This window comes from Oncorhynchus clarkii, chromosome 12 (assembly GCF_045791955.1).
Source record: "Oncorhynchus clarkii lewisi isolate Uvic-CL-2024 chromosome 12, UVic_Ocla_1.0, whole genome shotgun sequence".
NCBI classification, from domain to species: domain Eukaryota; kingdom Metazoa; phylum Chordata; class Actinopteri; order Salmoniformes; family Salmonidae; genus Oncorhynchus; species Oncorhynchus clarkii.
The window spans coordinates 33,709,615-33,721,721 of record NC_092158.1 but is presented as its reverse complement, the minus strand read 5'-3'; the positions used below and the strand labels follow the sequence as shown (position 1 = coordinate 33,721,721).

At 47.6% G+C, this 12,107-nt stretch overlaps 1 protein-coding gene across 2 annotated transcripts in view; it reads left to right on the top strand.

Moving 5' to 3' along the window:
* LOC139423096 (autism susceptibility gene 2 protein-like) overlaps nt 1-12,107 on the top strand; it is a 525,631-nt gene that overhangs the window by 506,197 nt on the left and 7,327 nt on the right. For both annotated transcript variants that reach the window (XM_071174743.1, XM_071174741.1), the window contains exons 6-8: nt 7,789-8,356; nt 9,862-10,160; nt 11,176-11,408. In XM_071174743.1, the coding sequence (XP_071030844.1) occupies nt 7,789-8,356; nt 9,862-10,160; nt 11,176-11,408 (1,100 nt within the window). The remainder of the gene's footprint in view (nt 1-7,788; nt 8,357-9,861; nt 10,161-11,175; nt 11,409-12,107) is intronic.

Genomic DNA, 12,107 nt, shown 5'->3' with positions numbered 1-12,107 from the left:
GAGTTCTCCCCAGACCCCTCGGCATGGGGTCTCTGATTATAATTCATGTTTACACAGAAGACAAATGCAAAATGTAATTTTCTCTTCGAGGAGGGCCGGGCTGTAGTCAGTGGTATTCAGCTCTGTATGTACTTTAATTGATTTGAAACAGCTTTCCTGGATTTTATTTGTCTGTTTTTGGAGGGAGGAAGCAGGGATCGGCGGGGCGGAGGAGTGGTTGGAAATGGAAGGTGTCGGGGGGGGGGGGGGGGGGGGGGGGGGGCGGCAGTCTCTCGAAACAACACAACCATTGTTTAAGTGCATAATTATTGGACCGGCTGGAAGGCGAGAAATGGAGAGAGAAAACGCCCACGATCTTGTCTAGACCACATTAATCTGTTTCTTATGATTGTGACTGATCCCTGAAGTGCATTGCAGTCCTTGCGGAACACTTTAGTTGGTTGGCTGCAACTCTAAGCAGGATGCAGAGTGATGTGTTAACCCTGAAGCAATGTTACTGACTGACTGAGTGAGTGGGGCAGAATCTGCTAATGATGCCAAGAGAAAGAAAAAGGAAAGACATACAGAGAGAAAGGGACAGAGAGAGGAGATAGATATAGGGGTTTGAATAAGAGACAGAGAGAGGAGATAGATATAGGGGTTCGAATAAGAGACAGAGAGAGGAGATAGATATAGGGGTTCGAATGAGAGACAGAGAGAGGAGATAGATATAGGGGTTCGAAAGAGAGAGAGAGAGGAGATAGATATAGGGAATCAAAAGAGAGACAGAGAGGGGAGATAGATATAGGGAATCGAAAGAGAGACACAGAGGAGATAGATATAGGGAATCGAAAGAGAGACAGAGAGAGGAGATAGATATAGGGAATCGAAAGAGAGACAGAGAGAGGAGATATATATAGGGAATCGAAAGAGAGACAGAGAGAGGAGATAGATATAGGGGATCGAAAGAGAGACAGAGAGAGGAGATAGATATAGGGAATCGAAAGAGAGACAGAGAGAGGAGATAGATATAGGGAATCGAAAGAGAGAGGAGATATATATAGGGGATCGAAAGAGAGACAGAGAGAGGAGATAGATATAGGGAATCGAAAGAGAGACAGAGAGAGGAGATAGATATAGGGAATCGAAAGAGAGACAGAGAGAGGAGATATATATAGGGGATCGAAAGAGAGACATTGAGAGGAGATAGATATAGGGGATCGACAGAGAGAGGAGATAGATATAGGGGTTCGAAAGAGAGACATAGAGAGGAGATAGATATAGGGGATCGAAAGAGAGACAGAGAGAGGAGATATATATAGGGGTTCGACAGAGAGAGAAGATAGATATAGGGGATCGACAGAGAGAGAAGATAGATATAGGGGTTCGAAAGAGAGAGAGAGAGGAGATAAATATAGGGGATCGAAAGAGAGACAGAGAGGGGAGATAGATATAGGGAATCGAAAGAGAGACACAGAGAGGAGATATATATAGGGAATCGAAAGAGAGACAGAGAGAGGAGATAGATATAGGGAATCGAAAGAGAGACAGAGAGAGGAGATAGATATAGGGAATCGAAAGAGAGACAGAGAGAGGAGATATATATAGGGGATCGAAAGAGAGACAGAGAGAGGGGATAGATATAGGGAATCGAATGAGAGACAGAGAGAGGAGATAGATATAGGGGATCGAAAGAGAGACAGAGAGAGGGGGGGGAGAAATGGAGAAAGAGAGAAGGGGGGAGGGAGTGGGGGGTGAGTCCAGGCCTTTGAAGGTCTCTGTCTGCTGTGACAGACAGCTGGGATTATGGTTGTCAGCGGTTCTCCCAAGGTGGGCTCTTTTTACCGTCCCCCTGAAACCGCAGAGTCATGGCCACAGTCTTTTAGGTTCCTCTTCCCCCAACAGACAGAGAGGGAAGAAGGAGCAGGTGTGTTGCAACATGGTGCAGCAGGTTACCTGCTGTTGCATCGCCTTCTGCACTCTCTCTCCTCTTTGTCTCTCTCTCTCTCTCTCTCTCTCTCTCTCTCTCTCTCTCTCTCTCTCTCTCTCTCAATTCAATTCAATTCAAGGGCTTTATTGGCATGGGAAACATGTGTTAACATTGCCAAAGCAAGTGAGGTAGATAATATATAAAGTGAAATAAACACTAAAAATTAACAGTAAACATTACACATACAGAAGTTCCCAAACAATAAAGACAATCCAAATGTCATATTAGTGTTTTAACAATGTACAAATGGTTAAAGGGCACACGATAAAATAAATAAGCATAAATATGGGTTGTATTTACAATGGTTGTTTGTTTTTCACTGGTTGCCCTTTTCTCGTGGCAACAGGTCACAAATCTTGCTGCTGTGATGGCACACTGTGGAATTTCACCCAGTAGATATTGGAGTTTATCAAAATTGGATTTGTTTTCGAATTCTTTGTGGATCTGTGTAATCTGAGGGAAATATGTCTCTCTAATATGGTCATACATTGGGCAGGAGGTTAGGAAGTGCAGCTCAGTTTCCACCTCATTTTGTGGGCAGTGAGCACATAGCCTGTCTTCTCTTGAGAGCCATGTCTGCCTACGGCAGCCTTTCTCAATAGCAAGGCTATGCTCACTGAGTGTGTACATAGTCAAAGCTTTCCTTTATTTTGGGTCAGTCACAGTGGTCAGGTATTCTGCCGTTGTGTACTCTATGTTCAGGGCCAAATAGTATTCTAGTTTGCTCTGTTTTTTTGTTAATTCTTTCCAATGTGTCAAGTAATTATCTTTTTGTTTTCTCATGATTTGGCTGGGTCTAATTGTGCTGCTGTCCTGGGGCTCTGTAGGGTGTGTTTGTGATTGTGAACAGAGCCCCAGGACCAGCTTGCTTAGGGGACTCTTCTCCAGGTTCATCTCTCTGTAGGTGATGGCTTTGTTATGGAAGGTTTGGGAATCGCTTCCTTTTAGGTGGTTATAGAATTTAACGGCTCTTTTCTGGATTTTGATAATTAGTGGGTATCGGCCTAATTCTGCTCTGCATGCATTATTTGGTGTTCTACGTTGTACACGGAGGATATTTTTGCAGAATTCTGTGTGCAGAGTCTCAATTTGGTGTTTGTCCCATTTTGTGAAGTCTTGGTTGGTGAGCGGACCCCAGACCTCACAACCATAAAGGGCAATGGGCTCTATGACTGATTCAAGTATTTTTAGCCAAATCCTAATTGGTATGTTGAAATTTATGTTCCTTTTGATGGCATAGAATGCCCTTCTTGCCTTGTCTCTCAGATCATTCACAGCTTTGTGGAAGTTACCTGTGGCGCTGATGTTTAGGCCAAGGTATGTATAGTTTTTTGTGTGCTCTAGGGCAACAGTGTTTAGATGTAATTTGTATTTGTGGTCCTGGTGACTGGACCTTTTTTGGAACACCATTATTTTGGTCTTACTGAGATTTACTGTCAGGGCCCAGATCTGACAGAATCTGTGCATAAGATCTAGGTGCTGCTGTAGGCCCTCCTTGGTTGGTGACAGAAGCACCAGATCATCAGCAAACAGCAGACATTTGACTTCGGATTCTAGTAGGGTGAAGCCGGGTGCTGCAGACTTTTCTAGTGCCCTCGCCAATTTGTTGATATATATGTTGAAGAGGGTGGGGCTTAAGCTGCATCCCTGTCTCACCCCACGGCCCTGTGTGAAGAAATGTGTGTTTTTTTTGCCAATTTTAACCACACACTTGTTGTTTGTGTACATGGATTTTATAATGTCGTATGTTTTACCCCCAACACCACTTTCCATCAGTTTGTATAGCAGACCCTCATGCCAAATTGAGTTGAAGGCTTTTTTGAAATCAACAAAGCATGAGAAGACTTTGCCTTTGTTTTGGTTTGTTTGGTTATCAATTAGGGTGCGCAAGGTGAATACATGGTCTGTTGTACGGTAATTTGGTAAAAAGCCAATTTGACATTTGCTCAGTACATTGTTTTCATTGAGGAAATGTACGAGTCTGCTGTTAATGATAATGCAGAGGATTTTCCCAAGGTTACTGTTGATGCATATTCCACGGTAGTTATTGGGGTCAAATTTGTCTCCACTTTTGTGGATTGGGGTTATCAGTCCTTGGTTCCAAATATTGGGGAAGATGCCAGAGCTCTCTCTCTCTCTCTCTCTCTCTCCAACTCTCTCTCTACTCCTCTCTCCAACTCTCTCTCTCTACTCCTCCCCCCAACTCTAACTCTCTCTCTCTCTCACTCACACACACACACACACACACACACACACACACACACACACACACACACACACACACACACACACACACACACACACACACACACACACACACACACACACACACACACACACACACACACACACACACACACACACACACACACACACACACACACACACACACACAGACAAAGCAGGGTTAACCAGAGTTGGCTCAGTTTTCCCCCACATTTCCTGGCAGCGTGTTTCCTTTCAGTAGCACCTGTTTCCTTCCACATCTCAACAGGTGCACAGATGTCAGCACAGCACTCTCTAGTTACTCTATCCAAACAAGCTCTTGGCTTGATGGATGGTTAAATGAACGATTAAATGAAAATTATCACCTTCCCTCTAGCTTGCTATCTTTGGTCTTTGAACCCTAAGTGTTGTAGAGTTATGTTTGTTCAATGAGAATGTTTTGTGTCCTCTGAACCACGAGGGTCATAGTCAGTAGGCCTCAGCATCACTGGAGCAGACCGGCTGCTGCTGCTGCTAACGACTGTTGGATGCTGGGAGTTCGACACTGAGCAGGCTGGACAGTTTGGTGTCCTCTGAGGCGCCTGTCTCTTGCATCATGGAGTTTGGATAAGGATATATAGCCTCTTAGCTTCACTTCAGCTCTCATCATTGTCTTCCCTCACTGTGTGTCTCAGACCACAATCTATCCCCGGGCTAGCTGACGACCGATCTGTTTGTACTGTCTTGTCAACTCCTATGATCATTGTCGCACATTAGGAGTTGGAGTTGGTAAGACCGCACAAACAGATCTGGGACTAGGCTATCCCCGGGCCAACAGAGAGATAGACTTAGTGAAGATGTCCATCCGGACATTTGGAGCTGATAGCTCATAGCTAGGCTGTTTGCTGCAATGGTTTTGTGTGATTGAAGCGATGTAACCCCTGACTCCATTGGATCCTGTGGGTGAAGGGATGGCGTGTGGGTTAAGAATGTGTGATGGGGCTATTTAGGGGAGGAATGGGACAGAGAGACAGGGAGAAGGGGACAGGGACTGAGTGTTGGGATGCCCCAGAGGTCTGTACCCCCAGAGGTCTGTACCCCTATAAATCTGTCAGGACAGTCTCCAGCTACACAACAGAGAGGGAGGGTGCGTTTTGTCGCAATCAGAGCTAAAATAAATGCTGAAATGCTAGTCCTCTCACTCACCCCTTTTCCTAGTATTGCATTCTCTATTTTGTTTATTGAACATCCATACCCCCCTCGTCTAATGTAGTCCCAGTGGCAGCAGTGGGGGTGTAGTTAATGTTCTGTAAGTGGTTAGAGGGGGTTACAGGGGGCTCACCCCTGGATAATGAGTGGTGCTCTTAAACCCCTCGCCTCTGTCCCCAGACACCCATCTTAATGAATGGCTGTTCTGCTTTTCTCTGCTCGCCCACCACCCCACTCTAAGCCCCTCAGTTCCTCTGAGCCTTAAATCCAGCCCTTGGCACCACCACCACCTCAAACCGTAAGAAATGAACAAATAACCTCCAACAGGCCTCATTCATTTCTTCCCCATTCTAATGTGATATAAACCAGCACATTCATGGGCCCACTTCCCCACTACTACTTAAAAACGCAAGATAATGACATGTTGGGATAGGAAAACAGCAGGGCTGGTTCTTGTAAGGAACCAACGGGGGGGGGGGGGGGGGGTGTATTTGTTTCCAGGGATCAAGGAGACTGACAAATGACCTCTCATGGGAAGAGCTGTACACATCTCCTCTGCTCCTATCCTTCTCCTGGCCCAGGAGTCTTCATTACGAGGAGAAAAGACACCTTCTTTTCAACGTTTCCTATTAGCACATTCTCAAAACAAGCCCAGCGACCTCAGGGGGAAAGAAAGGGGGGATGGAGAATTAGGAGGCTCGCCCTCCATCTGTCCATCTCTTACTCCAGGCATGTTTTCTACCTAGAAGGAGCCTCTGTAGAAGTTGGTGGCGTGGGCGAGCGGGGCAGATTGGCGGGGACTATGGCATGGATCTGGTCTGAATATAGACGGACACTGACTGGTGTTAGTGTGCGTTAGAGCCAGCCTGAGTGGTGCGAGTCAGTACCATATTAGACTACAGAAAACAGACATTGTGCACATTTTATTGTGGCCTGGTTGACGTTTTACAATCAAACATTTTGCGGAGGATTTTTCTGCTGATGGACCTTCCCGTTGTATTTAATAGGTTTTATAAAGCCCAGGATCATCAACTAGATTCACCCGCTGGGCGTTTTGTTTCTTGAGCGGATGGTCTGGGGACCGGAACATAATTACAAATCATTACTAGACTGGAACGCCAAACAGATCATATATTTGACTAAAGCATAATATTTTCAAACCTTGCTTACATTTGTATACGATCTCATACAGTGTATCACTCTAATATGCGTGGGAATACTTCTGAACAGATTTCCAAAATGAAAATCACTTGAAGCGGATTCCCTGGTGTTTTTACAGTCTTTTATGTAAAAACAAAACAGAAAAATGAACTCGTTTATGTTGTTGCTCAGAACACTTGGGGGACCGAATAAAATCTGCCAATTGGTGAACCCTGATATAGGCTATGTTGAAATGTCATAATGATCTGACAAAGTGTGCCAGTTCAGAAGGATACACTTTATCTGCAGAGTGTGGGTGTGTTTTGTGTTCTCCCGCTGACAGATGTCTTGCACTGTCTCATCTCTCCGGGGAGAAGTGGTGGTCAATAGCTGTTACAGCAGATAATATATATTGATCCCTTGGTCTATCTGCTGCTGGCCAGGCATTTTCTGGCCTGACCCCTAATGATGGTGTCACATGTGCCTTGGTGCTTTAATCCTTGTTTAACATTCTACTGGTAATGGTTGGCTTTGTATGGAGCCCGAGAGAGAGAGAGAGAGAGAGAGAGAGAGAGAGAGAGAGAGAGAGAGAGAGAGAGAGAGAGAGCAGGCGGAGAGACAGGTGACCAGGCGTGGTCTGCTCTCTGTCTGTAAGCTGTCATATTACTGCTAGGCCGGTCCCTGGGTCCCTTGGGTCTTCCTCTATGAGGCCAGGGGCCCCTGGGACCGGCCTAACAACAATACTACAGAGAGAGCCACCTCAGAGGCTTTAGTCTGCTATAGTGGAGCACCAGAGGGCTGCCTGCCTCACTGCCACGGCCCTGCGGTACTGGCCCAATCATCAGCTCTGCAGAGATTTAGCCAGTGTATGCGTGCATGCGTGCCCCCAGAAGCCCAGAGAGAAACGTTAATTACTGGTTGTGTATGCACTGTCATCCTCCATTAGTCTTCCTGCTCCAGCTCATACACCATGCAGGGAGCTGACTGTTGATGCTTCAGCACAGTGTCTGTCTGAGTAGGACCTACCTGCCATGTACATGCACTGTAGAGGGGCTCTGTTGAGGTCTTGCATCCTGTATATCGTACTATTAATGGACTTTATCAATGGGCTGTTTAGAAATGAGCAGAGTTTGTCTAGTGTTTGGAAGCTCTTGTGGAGTTCTTATTTGTTGGAGTGAGCAGTCTGTGTGATTCAATATGAACCGTGTCTGTGACTGAAGTACTGACCAGTCTCTCTTTTTGTGTTTCCCTCTCTCTGTCCACAGTTCCAGATTTCAGCATCAATGCAGTCTCCACCAATGACAGCCAGGAGCGTGGCGGCCTGGGCCTCCCCAAGGTGTCAGGCCTAGAGCGCAGCCAGGAGAAAAGCCTGGAAAGCTGCAGGGACGCCCTCGTGCCTCCCCCCGCACCCAGTGCTCCCAAGCAGCCCCTACCCCCGCAGCCCTGTGCGGCTGCCCGCCCCCTGCCTCTGTCCCTACCCTCCTCCCAGGCCCAGCCCTTTCCCCCCAGCTCCCGTCTGGCCCAGGTACCTGTCCACCAGCCCCCACGCTCAGAGGCTTCCCTCAGGCCTCAGATCCCTGAAGTCCTGCCTCTTGCTCAGGGCCAAGAGCCCTCGCAGCCCGCCCAACCCAGGCCCCAGCACCAGCCTCAGACCCTGCCCCACCCGCGGCCTCCGCCCACCGCCAGCCTGCACCCACACCTTCCGTCTCCCGCCCTACCGGCCCACCCCCCCAGCCAGAGCCCGGCCGGGCTTCATCGCCCTCCCTCACGCTGTGGGCCACACCCTCGCCCCCTGTCTGCCTACAGCAATAGCCTTAGCTTCAACGGCCTCAGGTGAGTCCCAAACTCTTATCTTATGTCAGCATGTAAATGATTGGCAAGATCAAACCTTGTGTTAGTAATGTGCTGAAATCCTCCAGCCAAATAACATCGCTGACTCTCACCAGGGTAGTTATAAACCACCGCCTCTCCAGCTGAGCGATAAGTGCTTGGATTTATTTACCACCCACATTGTCATCCGCTGATAGTAGCCTTCAGCTCTCTACCTACCAGTCACAGCTCTTTACCGATCTCTATGGATCAGCTAGCTGTTCCACCACCCATAGTCAAGCAGCATACTGTGCTTTAATTCAGCGCTCCAGGATAGCCGCCCCCAGAGCCCCACTCAGCCCCAGTCCCAGCGAAGGCTCTCTGTCTCAGGGAGGAGCTGGCTCTGTGACTGGAACCCTCTGCCAGTGTGCCAACGGGTCTGGCAGCCTCTGTGAATAATCACATGGTGGTTATGGAGACAGGCGGCAGCTGCTAATAAGCTTTTGGGCTTAGCTTGTTAAGATACTGCTACATGAGTCTCAGAGGGAGAAACCCACACACACAACAACAGGCTCTCTGCCTGGTCTCTTCCTCTCTCTTGCTCTCTCCTTTTTTATGTATGTACCTCTGGAGCTGCTTAAAGGGATCATTTGGGATTTTGGCACTGATGTTCTTTATCTACTTCCCCAGAGTCAGATGAACTTGTGGATACCATGTTTATGTCTCTGTGTCCAGTATGACGGAAGTTAGTGGTAGTTTGATAATGATAATTAGTGTTAGCTCAATGACTGGAAGGCTATGGGTATCTACTAGCATGCGAGCAGATACCCATAGACTTCCAGTCTTCATTGCACTAAAGCTAGTAGGATTGGCTCATGAAACGACCGCTAACTTCCTTCATACTGGACACAGAGACATACAAATGGTATCCACAAGTTCATCTGACTCTGGGGAAGTGGATAAAGAACATCAGTGCCAAAATCCCGAAGTGTCCCTTCAACTAGAGAAACGTTCAAACACAGATGCAGTTCTATAATGTTTGCCAGTGGTGGTTATTTTAGCAATAAGGCCCGAGGGGGTGTGGTATATGGCCAATATACCACAGCTAAGGGCTGATCTTAGGCACGACGCAACGCGGAGGTTTGAAAATTGGCCATATACCACAAACCCCAGAGGTGCCTTATTGCTATTATAAACTGGTTACCAACGTAATTAGAGCAGTAAAAATACATGTTTTGTCATTCCCGTGATATACGATCTCATATACCACAACTGTCAGGCAATCAGCATTCAGGGCTCAAACCACGCAGTTTATAATTGCACTTATAAACTGGGTGGTTTGAGCCCTGAATGCTGATTGGCTGACAGCCGTAGGTATATCAGACCATATACCACGGGTATGACAAAACATTTAATGGGATGTGAAGCCTTTCTGTCTATTAGAGCTTCATATCTACTATAAATAGGGGGAAGTGGTATCATTTTTATTTTTCTCTCTCCCCTTCTCTGTCCTTCTCTCTCTCTAACAGCAGTCGGAGCAGTACCCCGGGCGGTACCAAGCCCCACGGCCCCGCTGGCCCGTCCCCACACCTACCCCACCTCCCGCCATCCGGCTCAGTCGCTGCAGCAGCAGCCACCGCCTTCCCCCTGCCCATCCCAGCCAATCAGATTGCTCCCCACGGCTTCCCCCCCGCCCTGCAGTCCTCGCCACACCCCCATCACCCCAATATGTTTGCGCCTCCAGCAGTCTTGCCCCCACCTCCGCCACTGACGTCTAGCACCCTGCCGGTCCCCGGAGGACACCCCGCCGCTGGGACACCCTACTCAGGTAGGCACATGTACCAGGCTGGCAGGAGAACTGCACCACAACAACAAAGTGCAAATCTGTAAATTCTCATGGCTGTTGTGGCAGAAACCAGGTCATTTGTGGCATGATAGGTGCGTGTGGAGCACAAGACATGTCAAACTGTGACAGGGAGCGAGAGAGACGGACATAAGGTTACCTAGGTGCTAATTTATAGGAGACAGAGACTGACGACTCAGGATTGTGTTAGCTGCACTCTGCCGTTTGTGTTTGTCTATAGTAGTGCAGTAGGTGCTGACAGGCATCCTGTCCTTCCCTCTGTCTATATTCTGTTGGGTTTGATTAATTGATTGATTGATTTGGTTACTCAAACAACACACACTATCTTTCCAATCAGGCCATGTGATGAAAGTGCTTATGCCCTCTCCTGTCGTGCCAAACTGTGATCAAATGTGATCATGATTTAGCAACGGTATCGCTCTGAGCAATTCTCACTTTCACAAGGAAATGTGTTCATCTCACCGAAAATCAAAACAGTCAATACAGAATAGTTTTTTCTGAAAAGCATGTCAAATGCATTTGTCTATTTCTCCTCGACCTGTTGTGAGCCGGTCAGTTAATGAACAGCTCTGGTCTAAAATGGGGTTAGAGGTTTTCATATAATTGCAGTAACGTTGCTGACTCTTCAAGCAGCATGCTCCGTTCAGGAATGTCCTGTGTGACTCCCATAGTGAAGATGATACAAGGACGCTGTCATCTGGATCATCCTGATTCTCTATCTTGGTTTTAATGTGACATGTGACTAACACCATAGAGCCTCTGTAATGGTTGTAATGCACCATCATGGATATTGTTACTCTCACTTAAAACAGATCTGAAACAGACACTTTCGCTATCATGGGTATTCTTCCTCGTCTTCTCCGTAGCTGTTATAGAACCGATCTGGCAGAGACAAACACACACAGGCCCTGACCATGAGTCTTCTTCTTTCCTCCTCCTCTTCCTCCTCTTCTCCCCCTCTCCTTTCTCTCTCCTCCAGAACAAGACCTGCTGCGCCAGGAGCTCAACAACCGTTTCCTCGCCTCGCAGAGCGCCGACCGCGGGGCCTCCCTGGGCCCTCCCCCCTACCTGCGCACCGAGCTCCACCAGCACCAGCACCAGCACCAACACCAACACACGCACCAGCACACCCACCAGCACACCTTCACTCCCTTCTCCCACGCCATCATGCCAACCCCTGCACCCCCCATGGTGCGTACCCCAGCCAGAAATGTGAGGATAAGTAGAACACCACTCCGGGGAGGGCTGAGAGGGTTGTGGGTTTTGGGGAGGAGGGGCGGTGGACTGGGGGGTGAGGTGGGGGTGTAATGATAGCAATGTTTGATGATGTCTTATTTTATTAAGCTTTTACAGCAAAAACCTCAAAGTGCTTGGTGTATATGCATTAACAATGGGGTGGAAAGGGTAGTGTTTTTGAACACGGCTGTTTTAATACAGTATTGGTACTATAAGGTAGTCCTAGTCTCGCTGGAGGAAAACAGTTTTTTTGTGGTGTGCCTTCTAATAGTAACCATGTGTTTCTCCATTCTTTACCACAATGATGCCTTTCTTCTCCCAAAAACTATTTCTAGTGTTTTCTCTGGAATATTTTGGGCACCCCAAACTTGAATCCAGCTTTTGCTAAATTGGCAATAACTGCCCCCGAGGCGGAGTTGTTTAATTCTGTGCCAGCTTTGAGAACATAATACCAGTCTAATCATTCTGTCTTAAATGACATCATGTACTGTAGTTAGTTGAGTTTTCATTATAGGAGAATGCTTTGGGTTTGGAGCCCCGCTGTTTGTCTGGGGCCACAGGCACTGTGTGGCTGTCCTGCTGATTACAGGCCTTCTCACCAGCCCTCTCTCTAACACACACACACACACACACACACACACACACACACACACACACACACACACACACACCCCC